The 15,689-nt window shown below is 41.1% G+C and overlaps 2 protein-coding genes across 3 annotated transcripts in view; both read left to right on the forward strand.

The window, feature by feature from the left end:
• LOC139210467 (spectrin beta chain, non-erythrocytic 1) overlaps window positions 1-15,689 on the forward strand; it is a 122,322-nt gene that overhangs the window by 102,124 nt on the left and 4,509 nt on the right. For both annotated transcript variants that reach the window (XM_070840449.1, XM_070840448.1), the window contains 10 exons: window positions 815-945; window positions 1,321-1,525; window positions 2,501-2,875; window positions 3,872-3,958; window positions 8,941-9,098; window positions 9,392-9,530; window positions 9,947-10,031; window positions 10,131-10,327; window positions 10,893-10,993; window positions 11,410-11,464. In XM_070840449.1, the coding sequence (XP_070696550.1) occupies window positions 815-945; window positions 1,321-1,525; window positions 2,501-2,875; window positions 3,872-3,958; window positions 8,941-9,098; window positions 9,392-9,530; window positions 9,947-10,031; window positions 10,131-10,327; window positions 10,893-10,993; window positions 11,410-11,464 (1,533 nt within the window). The remainder of the gene's footprint in view (window positions 1-814; window positions 946-1,320; window positions 1,526-2,500; window positions 2,876-3,871; window positions 3,959-8,940; window positions 9,099-9,391; window positions 9,531-9,946; window positions 10,032-10,130; window positions 10,328-10,892; window positions 10,994-11,409; window positions 11,465-15,689) is intronic.
• rps27a (ribosomal protein S27a) overlaps window positions 1-15,689 on the forward strand; it is a 263,072-nt gene that overhangs the window by 78,317 nt on the left and 169,066 nt on the right. The window lies entirely within an intron of this gene.

Genomic DNA, 15,689 nt, shown 5'->3' on the forward strand with positions numbered 1-15,689 from the left:
CTTTCACAAAACCTAAAACCTGTTACAGAGAAGCCATTTTAAACCTTTACTGTGCTTCACAAATGAACGTACTGTCTGTAAATCAGGTCTTCTTTAACTGCTGAGGTTTTTAAGTTAAAGGATAACCATATTTGTAGATATTCTGGTGTCTAAATGACTACCTTTTCAGAGAGCGATATAACGGCTGTTTGTGGTTAAACCAGAAGGATCTTCCAGGTCTGTCTCTGTAGGGATCCTTTCCATAATGTTGTCAGACACTTAGAATAACAATCTGAGTCTGTCAGTGCCAAAAACGAACACTTTTAATGGACGTACTTTGATCAGGTGCAGTTGACCCAAAGGATTATGTTGGCCGACGTGATCTACTGGACCAATTCCAACACCTTTTGTACCTACCAGTCATTAAGACACCAAAATATGCATGAATAGGTTTAAAAATACCGTAGTTATCTTTTAAGTCTGTCTTTGAGTTTGTCTTCTTTTACTCCTTCAACGTCACTGTTTTTTTTAAATCTCTTTCTCTCTGTTTTCACTCGAGCACTATTTTTTGTCTCTCCTGCCTACTATTTCTGTCCATCCCTCTCTGTCTCTTATTCTGTTTTCATATGTTTCTGCCTTTTATTTTCCTAACTGTCGTTTCTTATTACATTTTCTTACCGCTTCCACTTGTTTTTTGTCTTCGGTTTCTCTCTCTGCCCTCTTTTTTTGCTCTGTTTTCTGCCTCCTGGCCAGGGATTCTTCCATTATCTTCCCTTCTTCCTCTATCAAATTCAATGTGAACATAACGAGAGAAAAATCTGTGTGTGTCTCTCAGGACGAGCAGAGTTCGGTTGCCATGCTGAAGAAGCATCAGATCCTGGAGCAGGCGGTGGAAGATTATGCCGACACGGTCCACCAGCTGTCCAGCACCAGCCGGGGCCTGGTGGCTGCCGAACACCCTGACAGGTGAGGGGGGTCAAAAGTCAGGGGGTTAAGTTAGGAACCACAGTCAGGACGAGGAGTATTTTCCCTGCTGTCTGTTCCTGGAAGCTTTTTACATTTTATCAAGGGAAGGAGGAAATGACGCTGAAAATAAAAGTAGAAAATAAATGTCAAAGAAATTAAGGAAATAAGATAAAGGGGGAAGAGGAAGACTGAAAGGATGAAGAAGGTAAAGGTGGGTAAGAGGAAACAAAAGTATGAGTGGAGGAGAAAGTAAAAGATCTGAAAAATTAGAAAACCAAAGGAAAGACAGTCATAAATCACAGTTTGTCATTATTTTCTCTCCTCCTCCTCCTATCCCTCCTCTTCCTCCCCCTCCTCCTCCTCCCCGCCGTGCAGTGAGCGTATCGGGATGCGTCAGTCTCAGGTGGACAAGCTCTACGCCGGCCTGAAGGATTTGTCGGAGGAGCGTCGGGGGAAGCTGGACGAGCGTTTCCGTCTCTTCCAGCTCAACCGAGAGGTGGACGACCTGGAGCAGTGGATCGCCGAGAGGGAGGTGGTGGCCGGATCCCACGAGCTGGGGCAGGACTACGAACACGTCACCGTCAGTACAACACACACGACACTACACGTTACATTTTCTGTTTTTGTACCTGTTAGTGTTAATTTTGGCTGTTTGAAATTAGCGTTTAAAGCAGTTCTTGTGTTTGTTTTAAACGTAGAGGAAACAAGCTGACCTGGTTTACTGTAAACCAGTCATCTGTGTTTTCATGCTCCTGGAAACATGCATGTCGGATGTGTGGCCACCATACCAGCTGATATTAGTTTAAGGCAGACACATCAGTGCTGGTGTTTATTATTGAGTAACAATGTCAAACACTTGTTATTTAGAAACAGTTTCTGCATTCCTCGTCTCTTGGTGAATATTGGCAGGTATATTGTAATTAGACTCTCAAATATTGATATCAGTATTTGGCCTCAAAGGTCCAGCATGCTGTACGTCAGGCTGTTTTTAGATCATCTACTGTTAAAATGTCAGTCAGTCGTTTGGTTGAAAGTTCATAATTCGTACAGTTGTTCATCTTGCACATGTCTGACACAACAGTTGTAATCATTACAGCCGTCTACAGGCAGGGACTTGCCAACTGATTGGCCCTGAGTGTCAGGACGGGGTTACAAAGACAAAATAAAACCAAAACCAAAACAACACGGGGCAGATAGTGATAGTGACAACCTGTTGACAATATGTGGAAAATCAATATGTTTTTAACATTATCAGTGAAATGTTACCGACATGTTGTCAACATGTTGACAGCTGCTGCAAGAAAGTGACATTAAATGCTGCAAAATACAGACATGCTTCAGAGGAAGTGACATGGTTAGTGTTAAAGGAGCAAACATGCTAACAGGGTGTAATGTCACCGATACCCCTCCAGAGATGATTCTGTGTTCTAAAAAAAAAAACTGTGTGAGTGTGTGGAGACTGATCTGGTCTGACGTTAGAGTCCCGGCCTGATTTATTATCCCAGTCCTCTTCTAGTACTTCTACTTCTTAATTATAACTTATGTCCTTTTTCAGATGCTGCAGGAACGTTTTAGAGAATTTGCCCGTGACACTGGGAACATCGGCCAGGAGCGCGTGGACGCTGTCAACCGGCAGGCGGACGAGCTGATCAACACAGGCCATGGTGACGCCGCCACCATCGCGGAGTGGAAGGACGGCCTGAACGAGGCCTGGGCCGACCTGTTGGAACTCATCGACACCCGAACGCAGATCCTCGCCGCCTCCTACGAACTCCACAAGTTCTACCACGACGCCAAGGAGATCCTCAACCGGATCCTGGACAAGCACAAGAAGCTCCCGGAGGAGCTGGGCCGGGACCAGAACACAGTGGAGACCCTGCAGAGGATGCACACCACCTTCGAACACGACATTCAGGCCCTGGGAACACAGGTACGCGACCTGGGTTAGGAACTGGAGACTGTTGCTAGGAGACGTGAAAAACCTGGAATTTAAACTTAATGAAAGCAAAGACGTCAAGGTCCAAATTTCTGAGTTTATTTCAGCTTATAAAGATTGTGTAAGTGTGCAGCCACCAAGTTTATTTTAAAGGGGTAGTTATGATTCAGCAGTAGAAAATATTAAAAGAATACTTGGGATTATTTGAAGAGGTGTGTGGTTATATGAGGTCCATAGTCAGTGTGTCACCTACAGTAGATGGCGTTGGATGGCAGTTTGTAGAAGCAGGCAGGAGACCCTGCTCCGGCACTAAGCAATGTACTACTGTGGATGGGGGGGGGGACAGGAAATCAGATTTTAGCCTCCTAAAAAAGGCCCAACTAAAAAACAATAAACATCAGTTTAAGTGTAGAATGTTTTAGAATGTGTTCAGAATATTTTCACTGCTTTATATTGCCATCAGACAGCCTATTCGATGGGGAACAGAAGCCGTTCTCTCTCTTCTCACTCTTCAGAGCCACCAGACTCCACTGATAAAAACAGTAATTTTACCTTGCAGAACACAGGAGTTGCTGGTCTACTGCTGCCTCGATTGATGTTGACAACTCTGTTATTTCATTGATTGAGGCGGCCATAGATCAACACTCCTGTGTTCTGCAAGGTAAAATCACTGTTTTTGTCAATGGACTCTGGTGGCTTTGAAGAGACCAAAAAGAGAGAAATGGGAAACGGCTTCAGTTCCCTGCCAGAAAGGGCTGTCTGGTGGTGATGTAAAACTGTGAAAATATTCTAAATATAGTATACACTTAAACTGATGTTAATTTTTTTTTCTGGTGCCCCCATCCACAGCATTTTACCTGAAAATCCTACTTTTTCAGCATTCACTTTTCACTTCCTCTGGATCCACCTGCCTCTGATGCCAATGTTCGAATGATTCAATTTGATCTTATAAAACCTGAACCTTTCCCTCCTCCTTCATTTCATTTGCAGGTGCGGCAGCTTCAGGAGGACGCCGTCCGTCTGCAGTCTGCCTACGCTGGAGATAAAGCTGACGACATTCAGAAGAGAGAAGGAGAGGTGAGAGGGCAGCAGTGAAAAAATAAACCACTGACCAGGATCAGTTCACTTTTAATCCAGTCAGTAAATCTGAGTCTCAGTATCAGCGCTGCGGACAGCTCTAGATGTAAAAACAGACATATCAGGCATTTTTCTTACTGACTGGACTGAGAGAGTACTGAAGCCAGCGATGGTGTTAATGAAGTCGCTGTAAAGGCTCTGTTCCTCATGCATGCTGCACTGCTGCTGCACTAACTTTGCACTATCTCTCCGCTCCTGCAAGGAGCCTGATTGGAAAATAAAGCGGTATGGTTTGTGGGTGTTCGGTTAGAGGTCAGACAGAGGTCATTTCCCACGAGGAGAAATGAATTAAATTAGAAGAATAATAAGCATGTGCAATGTTGATGCCAAAACAAGCAGTTCTGTTCCTCAAATCATTCAAAGACTGATTTTATTCTTAGTCATCAACAAGCTGTAGATTATAAACACAATAAAATCTTACAGGGCGTGGTCAAAATACAGGGAACACCAAAATAAAGTCTCCTCTCTTATGGTGCAGTACACAAAGGGAAAATAAGAAAATTCAGTTTGCTCTCTAGAAACAGGTCCTTTACTTGGAAGGCAATCTCCCTCCAAATCTTTAAGGTTCAAAACCAAATATCTTATTTACAGTCAAATAGGGATTGTTATTTTGAAAAAAAAAATAGCCTGAATTTTCCAGTATAATTTACCGCACAGCAGCTGAGAGGAGTTGCAGTATGTTAATGCTCGTTTCCACCTGATGGCACATTTTATTCCAACAGAGTGGTTTCTTGTATTAGAGAGCAAAATATGTCATGTTGGAAGTTGAATTACTAAATGCGTGTTCAGACAAAAAGTTTAATTAAACTGAAAGAAACCGAGTCGTGTACACAGTCAGTGGAAATTCAGTTTGCAAGTTGAGGCTAAGATTGGAGGTGAAATTCTACGAGAAAATGTTTTAACTTAAGTGAAATTATTCTTTATGAATCTGTAGTTCAGCCGTCAAATTCACACTTTTGCCAAAAGTTCCCTTTACGTTCTGCCTGAATACACTGAACAATGATTTTTTTGTACAGGTTAGAGTCTTGGGATTTTTTTCCACATTATCTATTATGTTCAGCTTTTTGAACTCAAGTCTTGAACTCAAGAAACTTGTGATTGAAGACACCAGAATGAGGTGACTACTGAGTCTTTCTTAAACTTGCGTAATGTCTTCTCATACACACACTCTACCAGCACACGTCAAACTACAGCGTCACCTCAGAGCCGCTGTCCGTAGCCACTGTAGGTTTTAGCTTTTCCCCTTAAAGGATAACTCCAGTATTTTCAAACCTGGGCTCTATTTATATATATTTTGAGTGTGAAATGACTGGTAGGTACAAAGGGTTTTAGAATTGGTCCAGTAGATCACCTCAGCCGGCAGCCGCTAAACCAATGGCTGCAACGTAATCCTTTGGGACAACTGCACCTGATCAAAGTACCACTAAAGGACCACTAAAAATACTTGATTTTGCCACAGACAGGCTCAGATTTTTTGTTATTTAACCACAAACAGCCTTTATAGCACTCTTTTCATAAACACTAGACTCCATTGACAAAAACAGTAATTTTACCTCACAGAACACAGGAGCGAAGGAGTCTAGCTGCCATGAATTTGATATTTTAACATTCTAGTTTGGATTCTGAATTTTAAATACCAAAGTCACACAATTACACAAACAAACTTAGCAATTGAGTCAGCAAAAGACCAGCAACTCCCGCGTTCTGGAAGTTTGTAAAATGAATGTTTTTGTCAATGGAGTCTGGTGTCTTTGACGAGAGCGATATAACTGCTGTTTGTGGTTAAACCAAAATGTTCTTACAGGTCTGTCTCTAAATAACAATCTGAATCTTTCAGTGGAAAAAACGTTTTACTGCTTTGATCAGGTGCAGTTGCCCCAAAGGATTACGTTGCAGCCATTGCAGCCTGTTTCACAGCCGCCAGCTGAGGTGATCTACTGGATCAATTCCAGCACTTTATTTACCTACCAGTCATTCCAAATCCAAAATATGTTAAAATAGAGTCCAGGTTCAAAAATACTAGAGTTATCCTTTAACACAGAAGTGTAAATCCTGCTGAACCTGTTTGTAGTCACCACACTGTGTAAAACATGCAGCCCTGCCATGATGACCGAGATGCAGCAGATTTATTGAACTCAAACCAAACATCTGTCTTTACTCCTTGTATTTTTGTCCACAAATGTGTCTCATCCCTCTCAGTAAATGCTGTTTTGCATAATAAAATAGCAGATTCCCTGATTCTGCAAATACAGTACGTATCATAAAATCTGAAACAGACGTTTTTTGAAAATGTTGGTGAACAGTAACAACCTAAAATTAAGTGGAATCAAGTGGTAGAGCCACCATGACGTGCCAAAGCTTCTTGTCTCCTGACGACCGGAGTGGACTGTTGATAATGATAAGCACTGAGTGTTTTTGATGGCGTTGTGTTTTGACCATTCCCTGTATGTCCATTTCCCTGCATATCCTCTCTGTCCACCCAGAAGAGAAAGGGAGAGGTGAGACTCCGTTTACCAAAAACATTGCCTTTGCATCAGCATTCATTTTGGCTGCAGTTTTAGGCTTTCTTTTAATATTTTGACTAAAATGTTCATTAATTTTAGCGACATTTTAGTGGTTTTTGTGTAGTTTAGTTCTGGCTTAGTCTTAGTACAGACCTGGTGATTTGTAAATTCTTGTAGGATTTGTTTTATATCTTTCTTGGATCGCTGTGTGGGTGGGTCATTGCACAGATGTTGACGCAAACTCGATACAAACTCAGCTCACATGTTGCTGCATGAGCACCAGTAATCTGTAATCTCCACCCACCTGGGCCTCTGAGGAGGTTAAAACAAATGCTACCAGTGGTTTGCAAACACAGTCTGGGTCTGGTCAGTCAGTGAAAGAGTCGGGACTGTAGGCCTGTGTCCAGCTTTACTCAAATCAATGTCAGATGCATTTTTAATGTTTCATGCTGCACACAGTGTGCAATCAAAACTTTTTGTTCGCATTTGCTTAAATGTAGTTGCTTGTTAGCTGCTTGCAGTCCTATGCAGCCATGTTTCCATCAGCTTTGTTAACAAGATGGATCTTTGGCTAAAAATGTGACTGAGAGGAAGTGAAAGTCAGTACTGCAAGTACAAGTAGTAATGCAATCAAATGGCCGGCAAAGAAATGCAGACATTCATTCTGCAGACGTTTGCAGCTAAAACAGACAACAGACGACAGACTGACAGTCAGAGTCAGCCGAAGAAACACTCCATGTGCAGCTTTGCCTCATGGGACTCAGATACTTTGACTTGTGTTGCTGCTTGTGGCACGAAAATGCAGAGGAGCCTAATCGTATTAATTCATATGTGTTGTGTTGTAGCGATGCCAATCACAGCTCATCCTGAAACAAAACAGCGTGCTGGTTTTGAAATTCAGGTGAAGTTGAATGATGGTTGAATACTCTGACTGGCGGTTCTGGTTTCAGCTGCAAATGTCTACACTTAGTGAAAGTCTTCATCGAAGTGCCAGCTTCATATTAGAGAGTTCTAACATAGGGGCTTGTGCATCACTCCTGGCTTCAAAACCAAGATGGAGATTTTGAAAATGCCAAAATCAAGGCTGCAAAATGACAGTCCAAAAACCAACGTGTGATGTCACGGTGGCTACGTCCATTTCTTATTATACAGCCAATGGTGAAACTGATCAGGTCTTCGCTGAGCCGTCTGATTGTTGTTAGAAAATAGCTTGTCTTTAGCAACCCATATTATCTGTGCAATAGTCTCCACTGTCTGGTTGTCACCCTCACTTGCTCACTAAGCGAGTAGAAGCTAGTATTAGCATGCTAACAGATTAATATGGCCACTGGGTATTTAGCTTGCTAACAGCTCAGGTGGAGGTTGTGAACGTTATCAGGATCCCACTGAAACCGTCCAAACAGAGCATCGCTGTGTAGATCTACACGTCCTGGACAACATGCTGCTTCCGCCAGCAGGTCGGCCAACACTGGGAAGGGCGGTGGTCCGATCACACCAAGACACTGAAGCCTTTCCTGCTAATTTAGTTATTTATTTAAGATAGTAGATTAGAGTCCTGGAGTACTGGATAAAGAATCTACAGAATTTCCTCATATGGTGACCGATGCCTTAATTGCAGAGGACATCGGGCCTGTATTATTAGTAACTCAGTATATAGTAACACTATATTTGGTCATATTTTAGTATGTATTTATAGTCATATCAAAGTTTTGCTACTGATACCAACCTGTTCATCACTCGCCAACTAACCCTTCCCACGCAATCACATCACTTTAGGACCAATTAAAGGTTCAGTGTCTTGGCCAAGGATACTTCAACATGAGGACTGGAGGAGCCGGGAATCAAACTACCGATCAACTCACTGTACCATTGATCCACAGCTGCCCCTTTATCCACCCTTTATTAGAGGAAATATGGTATCTATTTTTTAGTTTTATATTCATGGGCACACAACAAACAGCTTCTGTTAAATCTCAGCGCTTTGTTAGAGGATCTAAATAAATAATGAATGAGCGTGTCCACGTAGTGCCATCAGATTTAGGAGAGTCTGAGTGTGCTGCTCAGGTGGAGACACAAGTGAACATAATCCACTGGACACATGGAGGCGGGGGTTGGCTTTGAGGATCAAATCCTCTATCGCTTTTGCTTTTGCACATATGAATGTGTTGTTTTTTATTTGGCTGAATCGCATTTATTGATTTCTTGGGCTGCTATGCTCCCCCACAGAATCCTGGAGAATGTAAACATACCCTACAAAAGAGAATATCCAATAGTATTGAAATGGGTTTATCATGAATGTAAATGAAAACAAAGTCTTCATTTATCAGGTTAAAGCAAGGATCATCAGTGTGTTGGGGCTCTCCCAGCCTCTGGTCTCTCTGGGTCTGAACTCCACTTTTTGTCATCCGCCCCCTTCAGGTCCTTGAGGCCTGGAAGAACCTGCTGGAGGCGGCGGAGGGCCGCAGGCTGAAGCTGGTCGACACTGGAGACAAGTTCCGCTTCTTTAGCATGGTGCGGGACCTGATGCTATGGATGGAGGACGTCATCCGCCTGATTGAGGCTCAGGAGAATCCCAGGTGAGGACAAAGAGTCTGTCTGGAGTGTCTTTATCCTCTTTTCTCCTATTGTCTCTTTATCTGTGTCTAGTAAACTGAAGTAAATAGTGATTTTGTCCGATATTGATCTGCAGGAAAAGCATACATGAATGCGATAATTTGGAATTATCAAGGATTAATTTTTTGGACCAATGAATGCCAGTTAGTCATGTTTAAAAGTCATGCATTAAAACAGCTCCTCAGCTCCCATTTTCAAGCTGCAAGTATTTCCTCTGATTAAACATTGTTGATGTGGTTTGTTTCTTTGTTTTCAGGGACGTTTCGTCGGTGGAGCTGCTGATGAACAACCACCAGGGCATCAAGGCAGAGATTGATGCCCGCAACGACAGCTTCACAGCCTGCATTGAGCTTGGCAAAGCCCTGCTGGCCAGGAAGCACTACGCTTCAGAGGAGGTGGAGACAAATACAACTTATAATATCCACATGGCTGAAGATCAATTTAAGGCCCTAGAAACTGCACAAAAAATCTGAATCAAGCTAGATAAATGACAACATTATGGAAAGGATCCCTACAGAGACAGACCTGTAAGATCCTTTCTGTCTCTGAAGGGATCCTTTCCATAATGTTAGAATAACAATCTGAGCCTGTCAGTGGCAAAAGCAAGCACTTTTAGTGGACACACTGTGATCAGGTGAAGTTGCCCCAAAGGATTACATTACAAGCTGTTTGGCGGCTGCAGGCTGATGCGATCTACTGTACCAATTTCAGCACTTTTCGTATATTAATTTACAGTCATTTAGATACACACCATACATTCATCTATTTCTTTCACATTTAAATCTTCTGTCTAAATGTTTTCTCCCCTCAGATTAAAGAAAAGTTGTTACAGTTGACGGACAAGAGGAAAGACATGATTGACAAGTGGGAGGACAGATGGGAGTGGCTTAGGCTGAGTAAGCTTTTTCATTCAATCATCAAACAACAGAGTCAGGGCGTATGATCACAGAAAGCATCTGTTGAATGAGGAAAAATGTGTGTGTGTGTGTGTTCAGTCCTGGAGGTGCACCAGTTTTCTAGGGATGCAGGTGTGGCGGAGTCATGGTTGCTGGGTCAGGAGCCTTACCTGTCCAGCAGGGAGATCGGCCAGAGTGTGGACGAAGTGGAGAAACTCATCAAACGCCACGAGGCCTTCGAGAAGTCGGCCGCCACCTGGGAGGAACGCTTCGCTGCTTTGGAAAGACTGACCACGGTGAGACACGCCAGCGAGCAATGTCAACAGTACAAAATAGGACAGTTTGGATTATTTGAATGGGTATGTGGTTATATGAGGTCACATAGTCAGTGTATAACCTACAGTGGATGGCGGTCAGCACACTCCCACTTTGGAGAAGCAGGAGTCCCTGCACAGACACTAAGCAATGTACTGCTGTGAACGGGGGGGAGGGCAGAATTTTAGCCAACTAAAAAACAACCAACATCAGTTTAAGTGTACGCTAGTCCACTTTAGGTACCTCATACAACCACACTTGTAATGATCCAAAGTATCCTTTCAATAACACAGCTTTTAAAAAAACTCTCAGTACATCAGCAGTCAGGATCATGATGATCTGGTGAACAGAGTTTTCATTTTGCATTGACTTTGTTCTTTTATTTTAGCTCATTTCAGTATCATTTTTAAACTTTTTAAGTCAAATACATGTTTTTGTTCATACCTATTAAAGAAAGAATTTGGTGATTTCCACTAATCCTCACACATCACTCATCTGTTGGTACAAGTGGTTTTTGAATGAGCCTCGATGTGTTTGTGTGTCCAGTTGGAGTTACTGGAAGTGAGAAGAGCGCAAGAGGAAGAAGAAAAGAGGAGACAACCCCCGCCCACCGAGGCTCAGCCCGGTGACGCTGCAGCTCAGCCGAGGTAAGAGGAGTGTGTGTTTGTGGGTATTTCTGCACATTCTTTCTCTCAGTTTCATTAAATTGAACATCTGTGAGGTTTGTGACAGTTGGTCAGAGGAAATCAGGAGCTGATTGGGTGAATTTACCTGTGCAACTGCTATGAGTTTCATTACTGTCAGATGCAAGTAGCACTTCCTCCATTGTCCAGTGAAGACAAGCTTTCAGTCTCTGCAGAGTTTTGATATTCAAGTGAAAGTGAAAACAAAACACAAAAACAAAGGAAACGGTTACAGACCTCATCAGGACAGAGGGCAGAAGTGTGTGGAATGAAAACTAAATTATGGCTCAGTGACTAATAACAGCAGATGCAGCTGTTGTGTGTTTATCTGTGTGAAATCCGAGTGTGTCTGACTCTTTGTGTACTTTGTGTGTTTGCAGAGAGGGTGAGCCGGTGTCTCAGAATGGTCTGCCATCCGATCAGGAGTCCCCCAGGGTTAGTTACCGTTCGCCTGCCTACCAGAAATACAGCAGCACCCTGCAGAGCCGCAGGCCCACCGCTGCACCCTGACACACACACACACACACACACACACACACACACACCCTCTCTCATGATGTGTACATTTAAGAGTTAAATATAACCTCACACATAACAAAACACACCCAACATTAACCTTTGACCTCATGCAGAAATATCACAGACTCTGTTGATAACCAAGTTAACTTAATTCCTATAGTTATCTTTCATCTTCATTCATTGTTTGCTTCTCCTTCTCACTGATTAATAATTTCTTATTTTATGTGTAATAAGTTAAACTTTAAAGATTTAAGGAGCGGATTTAAGGAACTTTACTTTTAAGTGATGAAAACTGCTTTGTTTTGAGGTATTAGAATAACTGCTTTTAACAAACTGAGATCTTCATCTTTGAGAGACCTCTAATAATAAGAGGACCAGGAAGCAACGGGACTGAGAGCAACAGTGGTGTGAAAGGTCTGATCACCACCAATAATTGTTTTAGTGATTTAAGAGCTTAACAGCAAATTGTATTGAAATGCTTCTGTGTCCGCCTGGATCCTCAAATTAGGTGTTTTTACAGGAAGAAGCACTTCTGGCTGTTTCTCAAAAAAGAGGGAATAAAGGAAACAATAGAAGGATTTGAAACGTGAAAACAGTTCATTTCTACTGAAAATGAGGAATAAAAAAAGTCACCACTGAATAGAAGAACCAGGTGGACACACAGACATTCAGTTTAATTCTGTTTCTGCTTCATAAAGCTGGAGGACAAACTTTCTACTGAAAGATCAGTGAGGAAACTAAGTTAGGGACTATTTACTACTGCAAAGTAGCTTACACAGATGATGTCCTTTAATCTTTGTCGTGTCCCCTCTCAGTTTGTTGATGTGACACATTGTCTTTGGGGGGAAAGCATTTGTTTTGCTCATTTTCTTAAACTTGCCTAACATTCCCTTTTGTACTGGACTAGTTTAATGAAAGTAATTAGTGAGAGACATGATGGACCACAGTAAAAATTATAATATTGCTACAAAATGGTGCTCCTTACCCTTTTGAACCAAAACTGACCAAACAGAGCAGAAGTACATGAGTAAACAGAACGTATGTTAATTAAACATTCAAATATTTGTATTTTGAGACATATAGCGAAAACGGTGTGAATCTCTGTTTGGTGTGAGTGTGAGTATGACTGTATCAGTAGTGAATGGGACCACAACACACACAAATACAAACACAAAAACAAGCCTCACCTGAGTTTCTATCCATTCCTCCCTTCATTTTTCTTTTTCCTCCTCCCTTCTTCCCTCTGCCTCTCTCAGCTCGACACTCCTGTCATCCTCTCCCCTCAGCTGTTAATGTTTCTGCTAGTTTACGTCATCATTTTTAAACTCACCCTCTGGAATATGAACACCTGAGAAGGCCGTCACCCCGAAATCAGTTTAAAAGCTAAACACAGTGATGTTAAAGTCTGTTGATCAGTTCAAGTTTTTGTGGGCATTTGCTGGATTTTTATAGATTACATTTATTTAGTAATATAAAACATGATTTCATCAGCATAACAAGATATACGTTAACAACAACCCTCGAAATATAACCCAAATGTTCATCAATGATAACAAATCAACAAAAACATTGTGGAAATTCTCCAAAACAGATTGAGTTCATATTCAGATTAATTATGTCTTACTCTTACTGTCTTAAAATAAAGGATTTTAACCTGCTATACGATTAGCTTGATCATTAACACACTCTATAAATTGTTTAACATGAAATCAATCAAATGTATTAAGAATCCATATTACCTTAGAAAAATATTTAAAATATATCAAAGTTGGAATTTTTTTTTGTAAAATAGTAATGTGTTTTTGGGAGACAGCTATTTAGTGAAGTCACTTAAAGAAATGAACTCATACTGTGTGTACCTGCCCCAGGTGAGTCTACATCAAACAGCCCTAATTTATCATCTTCATTTATGTTTTTCATAGAGTGCAGTATGTGTAACATCACACATACGATGCACACTCTATGCAAAGAACCATTCAGTCAACAGCACATTAATTTCTTAATATTGAACAGCTCTGCATGTGATTAATACATGATTTCCTCTCAGCATTAATAAATTACATGGACACTGTATAAATGTGAGTAGATAATAATCCCCCCAAACCCTACATTCTGTTTTTTATTATCAATATACAGTTGATTTTTTTCATTAACAAGAGGTGAGAAATTCAGTTATAGTTATTAAAAAGAACGGCACGTCAGACTACAGACTACAAATTCAGAAATCAGAAGAACTTTGCAATCGGTGCATCTGTAATATTTTATTTTTGTTTTGTGAATTTCATGATCCTGAGATCATTTAGACTTAGACTAAAAGTCCAATTGATAATTAGTAGTTGTAAAACATTTTCAACAATCTTAACTCATAAAAATAGTACTTTAGTTAGTAAGTTAGCAGTAAAAACGTGTTGTTTGTATTTTATTCTTACACATAATCATTGCACATACTGACCATGAATGTATGAATTATCCATCTTCAAAATAATTCCACTGCTTCACCTGATCGTCCATGAATTTATGAGCATTTAGACATGTCCGTGTGTGTGTGTGTGTGTGTGTGTGTGTGTGTGTGTGTGAGAGTGTGAGAGAGAGTGAGTGTGTGTATTCCATCCTCCTCATTATATTTACTCAGTTACAACCTCGTGTCACTACGACACTGTTTTGTATTGTCATTATGATCAGTCTCTATTGTTTCCATGGTTTACTGTTATACTTTATTTATTTCTGTTGCATGTCCATCCAGCTCCTTCAGTCATTCCCTGACTAACACACATTCCCCAATAAACCCTGTCAGAACCAATCAGTGCACTCTGACCCATCCTGGTTTGTCTGTCCATGTGTTATCCATGCGTAGTTGTGACCTCTCTCCATGTACATATGGAGAGTGTTATGTTGGTGTCTATGTTTTTTTGTTGTCTTTGCATGCTGTCACCACCATTAGCATTTCAGCTTAGTTTTCTGTCAATGTTGTATTTCTTCACCGATCTTTATCGAGGGGCTGACCTCAGCATATATACATGATATATTTAGGTGGATTATTTCTTGTTCATTTGGTTTGTAGGCTGTTTTCTTAAAAGGAATATTCAAATAAATGTTCTTTGTTTTCAGAGTAGAAGAAGGAGCTCACCAAACAATTGTTGGTTGGTTGCTGGGTAAATTCAATCACAAGATATTTTTATATATTTCAATATGTTGCCAATTGACATATTGTTGGCAGTGGTAAAATAAATATTCACATAAAGTAAAAGTAGCAAAAATCCTGCATTCAAAATGTTACTCTGACAGGCTCCGATTGTGTGTCTTTGTAAGGATCCTTTCAATATTGTCAGACATTTAAAGACCGAGATAGACCTGTAAGATGCTTTTTGTTCAAGCAGAAATACCAATCATTTAATACCCCAAAAAAAAACAAAATAGGACCAAGGCTTTAAGTTACACTCCTAGAAGTGTAGGAGTACAGGACAGTAAGAATTCCCAGGATTGGTTTAACACCTTCAAGAAGTGATCAGAGGTTTGACAAAATTCCACCAAGAAATCTCTGAGTGGGTCCAACTTTTATCAAGTTTTGAGTAAATGCTCTTGGGATTATCTTAGCCCTTAACGCTCCCAATGAACGCTCACACGATTGGTCTTAGCTCTCGCCTCGCTCCAAATAAAAGCTCCCAGGATCGGTCCAGCCCTTTTGCAGCCCTTCAGTTAAAGCTCCCAGGATTGGTCCAGCTTCTGACCTGTTCTCAAAACGAGCATCCATCATTCGTCCAGCCCTTGAAGAGCTCAGTAACAGGGTAATAAGCATCCGGTTGGAGTGGGTGTGGTGTGGAAAATTAAATCTGTTTTGATACTAGGCCAATCGCATTCCCCCCTCACCAATAATGATGCCCAGTAATGAGTTCCAAGCAATTTTGTGGATGATTGTTTGAGATTTGTTTTGCGTTTTTTGTTCTTCCCACCTGCTAGCTTCTCCATACCCTCAGCTTTCTTCACACTGTCCACCATGTTGTGTGTTTATGAAGTGCTGTTGTGATTTATTATGCATGTCCTAAAATTTGTAATCAGTGCATGATCAGACTGTTTTACCTCTGTGTGCTGTTGATATACAATGTTGTGTTTTTCTAATCAGTACTGGAATCCAGCGCTGAGC

The sequence above is a fragment of the Pempheris klunzingeri genome, chromosome 12 (genome assembly GCF_042242105.1).
Source record: "Pempheris klunzingeri isolate RE-2024b chromosome 12, fPemKlu1.hap1, whole genome shotgun sequence".
Taxonomy (NCBI): domain Eukaryota; kingdom Metazoa; phylum Chordata; class Actinopteri; order Acropomatiformes; family Pempheridae; genus Pempheris; species Pempheris klunzingeri.